At 40.2% G+C, this 16,030-nt stretch overlaps 1 protein-coding gene across 2 annotated transcripts in view; it reads left to right on the top strand.

Annotated features, from left to right (window-relative positions):
• LOC107692115 (B-cell CLL/lymphoma 9 protein-like) overlaps window positions 1–15,492 on the top strand; it is a 65,211-nt gene extending 49,719 nt beyond the window's left edge. For both annotated transcript variants that reach the window (XM_016491020.1, XM_016491019.1), the window contains 7 exons: window positions 3,622–3,956; window positions 7,444–7,554; window positions 7,850–8,009; window positions 9,356–9,455; window positions 9,571–11,866; window positions 12,508–12,792; window positions 12,892–15,492. In XM_016491020.1, the coding sequence (XP_016346506.1) occupies window positions 3,622–3,956; window positions 7,444–7,554; window positions 7,850–8,009; window positions 9,356–9,455; window positions 9,571–11,866; window positions 12,508–12,792; window positions 12,892–14,009 (4,405 nt within the window). In that variant the 3' untranslated portion in view covers window positions 14,010–15,492. The remainder of the gene's footprint in view (window positions 1–3,621; window positions 3,957–7,443; window positions 7,555–7,849; window positions 8,010–9,355; window positions 9,456–9,570; window positions 11,867–12,507; window positions 12,793–12,891) is intronic.
• The last annotated feature ends 538 nt before the right edge of the window (window positions 15,493–16,030 follow it).

Below are 16,030 nucleotides of genomic sequence, written 5' to 3'. Positions count from 1 at the left end.
AGGAAAATCTGCGCTGATACAGTCGTCAGTTGCTCAGTCACATTTTTATGAATTTTTACAAGGCATGTGACAATGCGATACGTACGACGTATTCGTAATGAGACTCATTTATAAATCTGCTGTTGTCAACAAAAAGAAGCATTGAGGTCTTCCTGCGCATTTCCACCAAAATAAAAGTTGAGAAAAAGCAAGAACTCTTAATCAACATTCATAAATGTTAGTGTTGTAGTTGAACTGTTGTTCTGTAAAATAAAAAGTAAGACAATAATAATCATTACAACAGCTCTGTTAATACATTTATTATATCATTCACACATAGTGTTCAAATTAGGTAAATTAGTAATATTTTCTAATGTTTTAAAAGAAGTCTCTTCTCAGTAGGGCTGCAACAACTAATCGATTAAATCGATTATTATCGATAATGAAAATAATCGACAACGATTCTCATTATCGATTAGTCGGGTCTGCAGACAGTGCACGTCCAACTTCAGATGGCCACGTCAATTTACAGCACTGAATTACAAAATGCATCTAAAAATAGTGGAGGAAACTGCGGGAGAAGTACATGAACCAAGCTGCCCAAAACATGAGAATTCTTTATTTTAAGATTTTAACTAACTTAATGCATTAGCGTAGGCTAATGGCTTGCCCTGTCAGGCAGTTTGACAGATGCGTGTGCATCCACAGCGCAAAAACTTTGTTTACGGTTATATGCTTAACTGTAAATGTCACAAATTCACGCAAGCATTTCCATTTTTGCATAAAGGCCCACCCTGACAATCTGCGTTAAGTTTAAATCTGAATAAGCGGCAGGCGCGCGCACGCGGACAGAGGGAGACAATTAATATTCAGTGCAAAACATTCACTGTGCTGAAATATCTGTTGTTGAACGTTAAATTTAGGTTTAAAAGTCAACATGTAGTGCACACATTTTATGGGAGTAGGAACTGATAACAGCGTGTAATCGTCTGAATATAAATATCAGATGCTTCATAACCGTCTTTTATAGGATAAAGAAATGACAGTAAGACGTGACTAGGGCTGTGTATCGATTCAGGTGTCCCGATTCGATTTTGATTCGCAAGCTCTCGATTCGATTCTCGATTTTTTGATTACATTCAGTGAATATAGTTTTAATACAAATGCTATTGATATTTCTAAAAAATGAACTGTAAACAGCAGTTTACAAATGGTGAATTAATAAAAAGAAATTAAGAACCACATGCCTGTATTTTAAACCTGTTCTTTTTTTTGTATAGGGTCCTTTTTTAAACAATAATAGGGCCCTATAAAATGTTCTTAATTTTTCTGTTAATCAGATGAAGGCATAAAACGTTAATTTAATTTATCCTAAACGTAATATATTCTGACAGTTTCTTAACGTTAAATTAAACTTTTATTTTGACGGGTTGCTGTGAGGAACTTGCAGCGGCTGTGAATGTGATATGACGGTAGTTTTCTCAAATGAAATGGTAAAATGCTAATGAAGTAACACTCAGAGCAGCTGGAGATGACATTCGTGTTCATATCATCGTATAGTGAGACGGCAGAAGCTGAAAACACCGCGAGCGTCATCCGCGCTTTAGTATGTGTGTAGTAAACAAAACAGTGCGCCAAGCCATCCGCCATTCATTCATTGCGGAAATCATGGCGCCTTATGCGTGATATCAAATGCCTCCGCAGATTTATAGTATTACTATAGTATTTCACCTGAGCATTGCGAATCATGCGTATGGCCATGATAAGCACTGAATGAATGACAGGATTTCTGTTGTAACATCGCGCAAGGTAAATAAGGGTGACATCTAGTGGAGAAGACTAATGATAAGATTCACGTTAATCAGATCTTGTTTTAAATGTGTGCTGAAATAAATACAGGAAAAGATCGATTCGTGGCTGTTGAGAATCTATATCGAATCGACGTCATTAAAAAAAACGATGAATCGAAAAATCCATTTTTTTTTGCCCAGCCCTAGAAGTGACTGTGATCAAAGTGAACGTGTGTTCCTGCAGAACATTACTCTCACCTGTTGGTCAACACTGAGTTTGTGATTTTATTCGTCTTTATTATTATTTTAATTTTTATTGTAGAGATTTAAACTATATTCACTATACAGTGCTTAACAAATTTATTTTAATTTAGGTTTGTGCCACTTCTACTCTAACAGTATTAGTGATTATTATTATTATAAAATAATTTTTTAGCTTTCTGTATAGGTTAGTCCTCCAGTTTGTGTAAGCTCTTTAGTAACAGTAGGCTATTTCTAATGCTATAATATGATTATTGCTGTTGTCTATGAAAGAAAGGCAAAAAAAATAAAAAATTAGTCAAGCACTTTATAGTGTTTTTTCCAGATGCCCAATTACAGTCAAAAAGTACCTAAACAATGCCAGCAAGAATGCAAGCTGTTATGAAAGGCATAGGAGGCCATTTTTGTTATTATGTGAATAAATACTATTTATTTGTTTCAGTTAGTTGTTATTTGCCCAATAAATGACATTAACATTTTTAGATTTAAACAATTTTTTGACAGATTCCTAAAATATTTGTTTTCTCTTTATGCCAGGTGGTCTAATAAATTAAGCACTGTATGTTTTCATAGCATTCAGTTGGCACGTTTGTTTGAAGGACATTGGGTAGAATGTGGAATAGTGTGTTTTTTGTCAATAAAACAAAAAAAAAGAAAATTGGGCTTTTTAACTGATTAACTGATTAATCGAACAAAATAATCAGCCAACTAATCAATTATCAAAATAATCATTAGTTGCAGACCTACTTCTCAGCAAGGCTGCTTTTTATTGTACAGTAAATTGTAAAAAAAATAAAATACATGCCTGATTCAAGAAGGGGGTCTGATGGCCAAAAATGATTATTTTACTAACTTATAAATTTTAAGTTAAATTGTGCTTTGGTGGTATAGTGTCTGCTAGAATGTAAAAAATGGTCAGTGTTAAATATTTTTAAATGGTTGTTTTGTAATTGATTTTTTTTCTTTGAAAAGCAAGACAAAACAGTAAAAAGCACATTTTGGCTTTTTAATTTATGCAATGGTGAAAAAAATTGTCAAAATACATGGGGGGAAAAACATTTAACTGTTTAAATTGTAATAATATTTCCCAGCATTACTGTTTTCACTGTATTTTTGATCAAATAAACGCACCTTAGTGAGCATGACAATTCTTTCAAAATAATGAAGTACTGATCAAAAATCACAGACCCGAAACCTTTGAACGGTAGTGTAAATGTTTGTTAAATATTTAATAAATGTTAAAGTATAAAACATTTTCAGCACAGTTTGAAATTGTAATGCTCAAATTTTCACGGAAGATTACACATTAAAGCTTGTAACACTTAAACACATGATAACACATGATACATAATGCAACATGTAGTGACAATAAGGCAGATTACATTACCATTAATAGGCCCAAAACACTCTCGATTTTGGATATTGACTACTTTTAAAATAAAAAAAAGTTTGGTTTGAAAAAATTTTTTTGTTAATTTTTGTCTTTGTTCAGCAGTGCCAATGTTTTATTAGTGCTGACATCATTGATCTTGACCATCCAAACTGTGTGCCCTGGGTCATTCTCACCCATTTTTCCTTTCACATTTCTCAGCAGTCCGAAAACCAAGCAGGAGGCCATGGTGAGGTCGCCACCCGTGATGTCCCCCTCCAGTGCCGCACAGATGGACTCCAAACTGCCCAACCAGGGAAAGCAAGGGGGCACCGGCAACCAATCACAGCCATCTCCTTGTGACCCCAAGTCGCTGAGTGGAAGCCACACACCCAAAGGTCCCCAAGGCCCCATAGGGAGTATGGGACTCAAAAATGGACAAGGCCTGAGTTCAGGCAATGGGGCAAAAGGCAAGATTAAAAGAGAGAGAAGCACTTCAGTGGAGTCATTCGAACAAAGGGATACAGGAACGCCAAACAATGAAGGGGACCAGAAAGGTAAAATAAATTGTGATTGTGAAAATTTTTGTTTTTCATCTACAATTTGAATTAAGAAGCTGATTCAGAGCTCTTGCATTCATAATGTATCATTCATTAAAGGGATAATTTACCACTATGGTTTTAGATTATATCTAGTGTGGTTTTGAGCATCTCTAGTATCTTGCCTTACTATGTTGGTCAGGTAATTTATATTGAGCGGTGTCATGATGTGCAGTTATTTTTGTAACACTGAATATTATCATCCTGTGGCACAGAATGATACTGTTACCACCTTGCTTTGACATTGAATGGACATTAATTTTTGTGCATCAGGCCCATTCATCAGGCCCATTCTCAGGAAATGGAGCAGTATCTACGAACTTCCAAGAGATAATATTTGTCTCACCTCAGGCCCGTGTACTGTAGCACAGTAACCTGCATAACACAATGTGATTAGTGGTCAACCAAATTGTTGTTATTATTATTATTATTATTTAATGGCCAAATTTGAAAATATACTACCTCCAGTGCTTAAAAATGTGGTTACAGCCTTGCAGAGTACCAGTGTTTTTTTGTTTTTTTTAATCATCGCTAACCCTTAAGCACTACATTATTCGGCCCTCTCATAGTAGGGAATTAATTCACCTATATGTTTGGTAGTATCTGGTTATTTTGTTGCTGCCTTGTAATAAATCACACGGTATAATTGGATGAATTAACTTCACATAGAGGGAAAATTAATAAACATGATATTTTTTATGTATTTTGCTTGGCAGTGCAAATACAAGTATAAATGTGATGAAATACTGATCAAGAATGCAAGTATGATAGTCTTCTGTTTTTTTTTATATTTTTTTTTTACTTTCAAATAGATGCAAAATGCATATTAGAAATATAAACAGAATGCTGCAGAATTGCGACATTGTATTAATTATTAATTGACATTAATTATTTATAATGGCTAATAATATTATTTTACAATTTTTGGATTACACACTAGACTGACTCAGGGACTTGTTTAGTAAGATTTTACCTGAAAAGATTATTTTTTTTATTTTATTTTTTTATCATATGTTAATTTTAAAAAAATATTTTACCTTGCTGTGTTTTTGTTTATTTGGTTTTATTTTATGTTTGTAATTATTATATTATTCCAACTCAGCTTTTGCAATGAAGATAGCCTTAGATGCTGCCAAGGCAATAAAAATAAATAACTACTACACACTAGACTGTGTAAACCTTGAAGTATGTTATGGGAACAGGTATAGCATGATGTCCAGAGAATGACCCATTAATGTCAGTGTAACAATGTAATGTAAAGAATTTTTTGAATTCTTTTTGTGCTTTTGTAGTGCTGTGTTATCATTTTCATATGTGACCCTGGACCTCAAAACCAGTCTTAAGTCGCTGGGGTATATTTGTAGCAATAGCCAAAAATACATTGTATGGGTCAAAATTATTGATTTTTCTTTTATGCCAAAAATCATTAGGATATTAAGTAAAGATCATATTCCATGAAGATAATTTGTAAATGTCCTATTGTAAATATATTAAAACTTCATTTTTGATTAGTAATATGCATTGCTAAGGACTTCATTTGGACAACTTTAAAGGCGATTTTCTCAATATTTTGATTTTTTTGTACCCTCAAATAGTTGTATCTCGGCCAAATATTGTCCTATCCTAACAAACCATGCATCAATGGAAAGATTATTAATCAGCTTTCAGATGATGTATAAATCTCAATTTTGAAAAATTAACCCTTATGACTGCTTTTGTGGTCCAGGGTCACATATGCTTCTGGATGCACGCTCTGTCTCTTTGTGCCCATATATAGAATATGGCAAAGCTCCATTGTGAATGACTTTTAATGACCCAGGATGCAAACACACACCTTATCCCAAGGGCCACACATTTTCGCTGGTTTCCTTGTCTCATGTATGTGTTTATGTATGTGTTTGCCCGCCTCCACAGGGTTGCACTGAGGGCTATAGTGGTGCATGAAGACATCCACACCCCTGTATGTTTTCTAGTGGCAGCATCACAGGATAAGCCTGGTTTAGGAACGCCAGGGAACAAACCATTTGGTTTGCTGAGTGAGGGGGAGCCACCTTGCTTTTTTTTCCTCCCCCTTTTTTTAGGAGGTGTGCATGATAGTCTGAAGGACCCCTGCTGGTTGTTAATGCCTCTGCATAAACATATTTCAGTGTGAGGCTCAAGCATTTTTTTTTTTGTTCTTTTGTTTTTGTTTCAGTTTCTATTTTTTTTTTTTTAAACCAGCTCTCCACTGTTTAAATTTTTTTTTTGGTTAATTCTTGAGGTGCAGCATGTAAAGAACATTAAAGAGCGTTAGTCTGTGTTTAAATGTGTATGTTTTAAATGGTGACATTGATGTTTGTCAGAAATGGCTTGTCCAGAAGCAACCTGTTTGGTTTTCTTTGTGTACCGATGTGCTTGTATGCTCACAGGGAGACAGCTTGTAAGGCTGTTTGGTGTGCATGTTCGTGTTTGTTCAAGCTGTCGAGAGTTTGCTCTTGCCGTTTGAGCAGTGTGTGTTGTCTGTACGCAGGAAGTCTTATATCTCCCCTTCTGACCCGACTGTGTCTTAGTTTCAGTGAGATGTTGTGGTCTGGGAACTAACCAGCTGGATAGACACTAACAATAGTGCGACTGTATTGTCTTTTTAAAACCTTGTTCACACTGACGGTGATTCTTTTTTTCATTCCTCCTCACTAGAGGTCAGCTGTTTTGGTTGTTGTATGTAGGTGTTCTTTTTAACTCCTGGATGCTGTAATGTTATTGGTGGGCTGCACAACTGGCCATAAATGTTGAAAATCTGAACTACAATGATAAGCATTTCCAGAAAAAATAAGACTATTTTTTCCTTTAAAAAAAAAAAAATGTAGTGGGTAAAAAAATTTAATCATATCAGTCTTGAAAATATATGTAAATGCAAAAGCTAATTCACTTGTATTTATTTATAACTCTTGTGTTAGGTTGTAGATATAAAATGGCCAATGTATTTTGTGCATTAGGCTTAGAAACTTTCCCTCGATTGCAACCAGCCGTCCTGTCCCTGCAGCTGAAAAACACCCCCACAGCATGATGCTGCCACCACCAATGTGTGTATTCTTGGCTCCAAGTTATCTAAAGTTTGTTTTAAGCCACCCTAGACTAAAAACCTAAAAACCCTAAAAACTTCATAACAGCCTGGATTGGTCAACATGGAATGAGGAGAGAATGCCAAAGTATAGCACAGCACTTTACAGTATTCATGTTGACGTAAAACTTCCGAGGACTGTTGCTCAGATAGACTAAATCTTATCTGGTACTGCACTATGCTGCCATTGGTGATTTTGTTGCATTTTCTATCCACCTTTATGTTTGAGAAACAACCCCACAATTTAGTAGTAATGTACTCCACAGCAGTAGAAATCGTATTTTCTACTCGTATCGTATCGTTTCATGAACATCATGGTAATCTTACTCTTCTGTCTCTCTAAAGAAATGGGCAGTAGAGCGAAAAGATTATGTGTTGGAGAGCGACGGTTGCCCTACAGTGGTGCAGATTGGTGTTCAGGGGGAGAGAGTGATGAAGACGACCCAGGATTCTTCAGTATGTAGTTTCAGTATTTAATTTTTTGTGTTTTATAATAAAACAAATTTAAAGTGTAAAACAGTTTTTACCTTAAAAATGTAGGTATGAAATTCTTAATAGTAATTGTCACCTGGTGGCACAGATCTATTATGTAATAATAATAAGAAATTGACTTGTGATTACTAATTCAGTTTACAAACTAATGATATCTGAAGTCTTTCTTTTAGCATCACTAAACAGAGTGATTGTCAAAATATATCTTATTGCTGATGCTATGTGATAATATCTATAATGCTTATTATGTTTTGCACAGACTGTAACTCCGCTGACATAAAGCCAGATCCAGGTGCTCTTTCTGCCTCTACGCCTACCCACAATACAGTAGGAGGACAGAGCACAGCGTCTGAATTGGGGAGTGGGCAGAAACCAGGGTCAAAGGTCGTTTACGTCTTCACCACAGAGATGGCCAACAAGTAAAGATTTCCTGTTTGTTCTTTATCAGTGGTGCTTGTCATAATATAATTGTGAACGTGTGGTAATTTTAGTTTGGAAACTAGATGCCATTTTAGCGCTGCCCTCAGGTCAGGGTTTCCACGGGTCCTTAAAAAGTCTTAAATTTAGTTGTTTCAAATTTAAGGCCGTAAAAAGTCTTAAATGGTACAAGAAAGTCCTAGCCGTATGTGACTTTCTTCTTTCAGACGAATACAATCGGACTTAGAGCTTTATAATGGCAGTGAATGGGTGATATTCAATAGTCCAATAGAAGTCCAATAAACTGTGCTAATCCAGCATAAAAAAGTGCTCAATATGGGGGTGAGGGCCGGGGTGGGGGTTTTCCTGGGAAAACCTGTATTTGAACTGTAAATCATGCTTTTGCTTTCATTTTACAGTTTATATATTACCATAGACATTGCCCTACCCTGCTCATATGATATTAATTTTACTTGTGCAGGTCTTAAAAAGGTCTTAAAAAGTCTTAAAATTGATTGAAAAAATCTTGCAAATACCCTGCAGGTGCACTGCTAAAATGCAGTTGTTTTGTTAAATCATAGTGCCATTGTTTTTTTTAGTTCAAAGAAGCAAATCCCACTATCACTATCTCTGTCTTTCATATTTCCTTTTTGCTGAGCTAAGAAATGTCTAAAAGTTGTAGTACTAAAAGATGAAAGCATTTGAGCACTGACAGCAACATGTTTGCCTAAACTAGACACTCAGCTGGCAGATATTAGAATGCCAAATGTTAGTGACAGGATGTGTCAGAAACTTTGTCAGACGTTGTGACCATAACGAAAGTCTCCCACAGAGCAGTGCCATTACTGCTCTGCCATCACACTAGATGGGACTGAGCCCAGTGTCAATTTCTTGTGACTATTTGTCCATCCTTTTCTAGCACTGTTGTGTATGTGGCTATGTCCAGCTGCATGGACAGTCACAGTACCGATTACTAGTGTGTAATGTGGTGGGAGTGAAATAAATGTTCTGTAATAAAGCTAAAACGTGTGATTTCTGTGCCACTATCATCACTGAACAGAATTGCTAAAAAGTCTTTCAACTGCTTGAGTCACTGTTGCTTTGTCTGTCTATTTGGCATGCTCAAACAAACAGCAAATTTATAATAGCGCGACAGATACAGATTGCTTAAAACTTTCAAGAAAATCAACCAACAAATGACTTAGTTGTTTCTACGTATTAAACTCTGATTGAGGAAAGTATTTTACATGAAAATAATTACTCATTTCAGCTTTAAATTAGATATTGAAGAATACAATCAGAAGAGTTATGCAAAGCTTTGACTGACTGTATTTTCTTCCCATCTCAGGGCGGCAGATGCAGTCATAACGGGGCATGTAGACAACATCATCACTTACCACATGAATAATATCTCTAATGGCAAGGGTGGAAAGCCCCAGCTTCCCCTGGTAAGAAAGGGCATCACTGAATTGTGTTTACACTAAATGTCAAAAATGTTTGCTACTAAATGTCAAGATTTTCACAGACGCATTAAAAATGTCTGTTTTATTGTGACTGTTTTAGAACAATCAGATTGGGTCCCTCAGAAGTGACACTAAACAACAAGGAGTTCCGTCCCAGCAACAGCCCTCATCTCTCGCCAGTGATCAGAACCACCAAGCAGCCTCTAAAGTAGCGCAGTCAGGCCAGCAGCAACAACCTCAAGCGCAACCCACACAACCTCAGCAACCAACCCAGGGGGCAAAACCAACTAGCCTGCCTCCAGACAATGCACCTTCAGCTGGTATGGATTCTAAGAGCCTTCCCAGCAGTAGCCCACAGGATGGTGCTGGATCCCATGATGGTAGTAACTCTGCAGGGACACCTGGTAGCCAGGCATCCAACCAGCCTCCCAATGCTGGCCCTCAACAGAGCTTTCCATCCCTAGATTTACCTAAAGGGGCAGATGCTAAGCTCACAGCTCAACACCACCAGCAGCTGGCTCATGAAATCATGTCTAGCATGGGGGACAACCCTGAGGGCCTTTCCCAAGAGCAACTTGAACACAGGGAACGTTCCTTACAGACTTTACGTGATATACAGCGTATGCTCTTCCCAGATGACAAGGACATGGCTTCTATGGGCCAAGGGAACATGGGTGGACCCCCACCCAATTCTGCAATGATGGAAGGAGGACTCAAGAAAACAGAACAAGGGCCTCTCCAAGCCATGATGGCCCAATCAAAAAGCCTTGGGAAGCCAGGTGGTCCAGGAGGACCACGTCCAGATGGGCCTCCCTTTGGCCCACCTGGTCCTAGAGACATGCCCTTTTCTCCAGATGATCTTGGACCCCCTCCACCAGGTCCAGGACCTATGAACTCACATCCTGGTCCTGGTGCAGAGCATGGAGACCATATGACCCCAGAGCAGATGGCCTGGCTAAAACTGCAGCAAGAGTTCTATGAGGAGAAGAAGCGCAAACAGGAACAAATGCAGCATAGGCCAATGGGAGACATGATGCTTCATCAGGGTGGACCTAGAGGAATGATGAGAGGCCCACCGCCACCCTACCAGATGAATCCTGGAGAGGTGTGGGGCCCTGGTGGCCCTGAACCATTCCCTGACCAGATGAACATGGGCCCTAGAGGGATGCATCCACACATGCAGAGGATGCCCAGCTTCCCTGGCATGATGAACCCTGACATGGAGGGAGGGCCCAATACTATGCCCAGACCTGGAATGAACTGGCCTGATGATATGCCAAAAATGGGGGATGGGAGGGGATTCCCTCCTGGGCAAGGCATGTTTGGAGGTCCAGGTGGACGGGTGGAAAGATTCCCCAATCCTCAGTCTGTACAGGAAGCCATGTTCCATCAAGGTATGGGTGATAAACAAGGCATAGCTCTGACACCTGGCATGATGATGGAGATGAATCGAATGATGGGTAATCAAAGACCCATGGAGCCTGGAAATGGAGGGGGCATGATTTTTCCCAGAATGCCAGGTGATGGTCCCATGAGCCCCTCCTCAAGAATGGAGTTTGTGAAAGGTCTTGGTCGAGACATGAATGACTTTGGCATGGGACCTGGAAACCTCAATGTAAACATGGGCCCTAGCCCTCAGATGATGCCCCCTAAGATGAGAGAACCACCAATGAGCCTTAGTCCAGAGGAAATTATGAAGATGAGGCAAGGTGGCGGTCCAATGCCTGACAATGTAGTTCCTTCACAGAGAATGATGCAGGGTCCTCCGTTCCCTGACCAGCACCATGCAGGAGACCTCAACATGGGACCCAACCGACAATTCCCTGGCATGGGTCCCCAAGGTCCTGGAAATCTAAGAGGTCCTCCCAGAGGTGAGCTACCCTTTGGACCTGACCAAAGAGGAGGTAATGTGGGTGGAAATGGTCGTCTTATTCACATGCCTCCTTTACCACCAAACCAGGCTCCCAACAGCTCAGGGCCTCCACCTGGCCAGAGAAATATGAGTCGCAAGCCCTCAGACCTGAATGTCCAGTCTGGCCCTGCAAACTCGCCCACCATCAATGTCAACCCGCTAAAGTCACCAACGCTGCGGCAGGTCCAGTCGCCAATGCTGGGCTCACCATCAGGTAACCTCAAGTCTCCACAGACACCCTCCCAGCTGGCTGGTATGCTTAGTGGACCATCAGCTGCAGCAGTAGCAGCAGCAGCTATTAAATCTCCTCCCATGATGGGCTCAGCAGGGGCATCGCCCGTCCATATGAAGTCTCCTTCGCTTCGTGCCCCCTCCCCTGGCTGGACATCATCACCCAAGCCGCCCATGCAAAGCCCAGGAATCCCTCAGAACAAGCCTCCCCTTAGTATGACATCACCAAATATGATGGGCAATATAGAGCAAGGTACTATAAAAATTCCTGTCTAAACAAATGTCATTATTAATCATTATGAATATTGTAGAAGTTTACTTTTTAGTCATTGTACATATGGCATATTTTTATGTGGACCCAGTCTTTGTTCATTGGTAGGTAACTCTGTTGAGACTTTGGTAACACTTTATTTTGATGACCCCTTTAGACATTCTGTTGACTATAGGTAACTTTGCAACGACATGTCAATTATCGGTCTTTAGAGTATTAGTACACCATCTGTTTAATATCTGCTAACATCTTATTTTATTGGTTGCCAGACATTGGAATGTTGAACACACATTCTACTTACTAGAAGTAATGTTGCAAGTACAACTTATTCTACTAACCCTAACCATGTCCTAACAGTCTACTAATACTTTAATGAGAGCTAGTTGACAGATAGTTATTTATACTCAACAGAATGTCTGAAGGGGGCCATCAAAATAACCAGGACAATATTTAGTGGCACTTTGTTTTCATTTGGTCACAATTATTCCTGCTAATTACACTGTTATAGCAGGACCTTTTTAGTAATGTTTTTGTTGCAGCAATTGACCTAAGTAAAAGCTCTTCTTCCATCATACTACATCTCCTCTCTTCTGTTAACCTCCTCTGTCCTCCTCTGTTCTCAGGTGGTAATCCTCCTCCCTCAGCTCCTCCCTCCAGTAGTTCCTCCAGTCAGCCAGGTGGCATGAATGTGCCAGGAAGTCTTCCATCCAGCAGCCCCTACACAATGCCCCCAGAGCCAACGTTATCCCAAAATCCTCTTTCCATCATGATGTCCCGCATGTCCAAGTTCGCAATGCCCAGTTCTACACCCCTCTACCATGATGCAATCAAAACTGTGGCTAGCTCTGATGATGACTCGCCGCCTGCTCGATCACCAAACCTGCCATCTATGAACAACAGCATGCCTGGTAATGTCTATCAGAATTAATGAAAATGCAGTAGTTTTTATGGTGGCATTTTCTGGAGACCATATCCACTAAATCAATATCTTTTTATTCTCTTTATAGGTATGGGTGTGAACCATCACCCAGGTCATCCTCGAATGATGACGCCCAACTCTTCTGGCCCCATGCCTTCCCTCAGCCCAATGGGGATGAACACTATGGGCTCCCAGCCACTTTCCCATGGCATGCCAAACCAGATGCCCTCGCCCAATCCCATGGGCCCTAATATGCCTCCTCACTCTGGGCCTATGGGTCCAGGCATGATGCCTCATGGTATGATGATGAACCCAGTCTCCCAAGACCCTGGCATGGGCAACAACCAGATGATGTCACAGGGGCGTATGGGTCTTCCTCACCGAGGACAGGGCTTCCCTCCAGGACAGTCACCTCCACAGCAGGTCCCCTTTCCTCACAATGGTCCTGGGCACCAGGGTGGCTTCCCTCATGGGATGGGTTTCCAGGGAGAAGGGGGCCCACTGGGCAGGATGGGCAATATGCCTCATGGACCTGGTGGTGAGCCAGGTATGTGTAAACCTATCACTCCAGGAGGCCAGGAGTTTAATAACATGCCGGTTGTCTTCAATGACTCTGATCTACATGAGGTCATGCGACCAGGTGCGTCAGGTATCCCTGAGTTTGACCTCTCTCGAATTATCCCTTCTGAGAAGCCTAGCCAGACTCTGTCCTACTTCCCTCGTGGTGGAGATGCCCCTGGTGGGAAGCCACCACACCCGTCTGGCCCACCTGGCTTTCCCCAAATGCAGGGGATGATGGGTGAGAGCAATCCAAGGATGGGCCTCCCCATGCAGGGAATGGGTGGTCCTCCTGGCCCTGGACATATGGGACCACAGGACATGCCCATGGGTAATCCAGGCCACAACCCCATGAGACCCCCAGGTTTCATGGGTCAGGGTATGATGGGGCCACAGCACAGGATGTTGTCTCCTGGCCAGCAGCCAGGAATGATGGGAGGCCCTGGAATGATGCAAGGAAAGGAAAGGCCGATGTACAACCACCCTGGCCCTGTGGGCTCTCCTAACATGATGATGTCACTACAAGGGATGAGCGGTCCTCAGCAGACTATGATGATGCCCTCTCAGATGAGGCCTCGAGGAATGGCAGCAGATATGGGCATGGGATTTAACCCTGGCCCAGGGAACCCTGGGAATATAATGTTTTGAGCCTCCACTGCTGTTATGAACAGTCGGGAAACTGTGTAACCTGTGAAATAAAAACCTTCGTAATGAAAGACAAAAAGAAAGTATTGTGTTCTTAAGCAGATATGTGTGGAAACCGGGACATTTTCTGTGCACATACACTCCCTGACACCTGGTTAGAATAAGGTTTATAGCTTGCACAGTGTTGGGTATCCATCACATACAGATGGATGTGTTCACAGGGAATCTTCTCCAATGGTTATGTCATTTAACAGGTGGAAGTGTGAGAAGCTAATTGTGCTTTCCGCTAAGTTGGGCTCAGGTCCGGCACTGTTTGGAATGGACTTTTTCCCGGTAACTTGGGAATGCATATGGAATTTACAAGACCGACTCGTGACGAGGATATTTGTTTGACTTTGTGGACAAGGTGCCACATATTAAGTCTACAGCAAACCAAGTATGAACATTTAGGGGCTTCATTGTACTTTTATACATAGGTGGAAACCAAGAAAGATTGTTGGAAAAAAAAGTCCAAGAACTGAAAGAACAGACATGAAAGTGGAAAAGTCAAGCAACATTTTGTCACAAGGTGCACTGTCTTGGCTATATGTTTACATCTCATCGCATCACTTCCCTCCAAACAGGAAATGCTCTTTGTATGTGTGTACTGTACTTGTGTTGTTAAAGGGATTCTACCAGTGATTTCTATAGTTTTTTTTTTTCATCTTCATTTGTAAAGGGGGGATTGAGGTGGTTGTTTGTGGACAGTAGGTGACACAACAGCACCACAAAATACTGTGTACTGTGGGGCGTACAGAATATTTTAAAATTCATTTTCTTTGCTACTCCAGTGTATGATAAAACCAAACTAAGACCTCATACAGATCATAGTATTATTAAAAAAGCACAAACAAGAATTAACTGTAATAATAAAGTGTTTTCTTTTCTCTTTTTTTTATTGTGGAGAAAAAACACTTTTTGACAGTCAGTAGGAGCAGTAATCAGATGTATGCAGTGTGGTCTCCCATTCCTGTTTTAGAAACTCTGTAAGCTGGTCTGGGTACAGGTGAGGGTGACTGTGGAGGGGCATTTTTGAACCCCATGAACCAGCACTCAGTTCTGCAGTGACGCTCAGCCTACTGTCTGCATATATGTGTCTGTCCAACAAGGACTGCAGTCAGGCTGTCGCTGTTTGCCACCACTGCGGAATACATTGAAAAGATTATAATTTTTTTTTAATTGCTTGGCTGTGTACAGCTATAAAGTGCAGCGCTGACAACATCTGAGCTACTGGAGGGTGCGCTTTTTTTTTCTTCTTTTTTTTCTTTGTAGAAAATAAATGATTATTAAAACAAAAACAGAAAAAAGCTAATAGGTTGTCCTCTTGTCCCTTCCCCTCCTGTGTTGATGCTCGTCATGTGTAACTCCATTGAATTTGGTACTGAACCACTTCCTAAGGCTGGGCTGTGGTGTTGGACGACAAATAAAATATATTGTTTGGTATAAAGAGTCTCGATGCCTTTATGTGTATCTCATGGCTATTAATGGTCTTCCTCTGCCCCCTAGTGGCAGGGTATGTTTTCCTTTTACAAATTTTTGACTGCCAGTTGCACAAAGCCAACAAGATGTGATTATTTGGGATGTGTTATTATTTGTGACACTGGAGCACAAAACCAGTCTTAAAGGGGTCATATGATGCGATTTCAATTTTTCCTTTCTCTTTGGAGTGTTACAAGCTGGGTCAAAATTATAGATTTTTCTTTTATGCCAAAAATCATTAGGATATTAAGTAAAGAGCATGTTCCATGAAGATATTTTGTACATTTCCTACCATGAATACATCAAAATTTAATTTTTGATTTGCAATATGCATTGCTAAGAACTTAATTTGGACAACTTTAAATGCGATTTTCTGAATATTTAGATTTTTTTGCACCCTCAGATTCCAGATTTTCAAATAGTTGTATCTCGGCCAAATATTGCCCTAACAAACCACACATTAATGGAAAGCTTATTTATTCAGCTTTCAGATAATGTATACAGGT

The sequence above is a fragment of the Sinocyclocheilus anshuiensis genome, unplaced genomic scaffold (genome assembly GCF_001515605.1).
Source record: "Sinocyclocheilus anshuiensis isolate Anshui unplaced genomic scaffold, SAMN03320099.WGS_v1.1 scaffold322, whole genome shotgun sequence".
Lineage (NCBI taxonomy): Eukaryota > Metazoa > Chordata > Actinopteri > Cypriniformes > Cyprinidae > Sinocyclocheilus > Sinocyclocheilus anshuiensis.
This window is presented reverse-complemented; position numbering and strand designations above follow the sequence as displayed.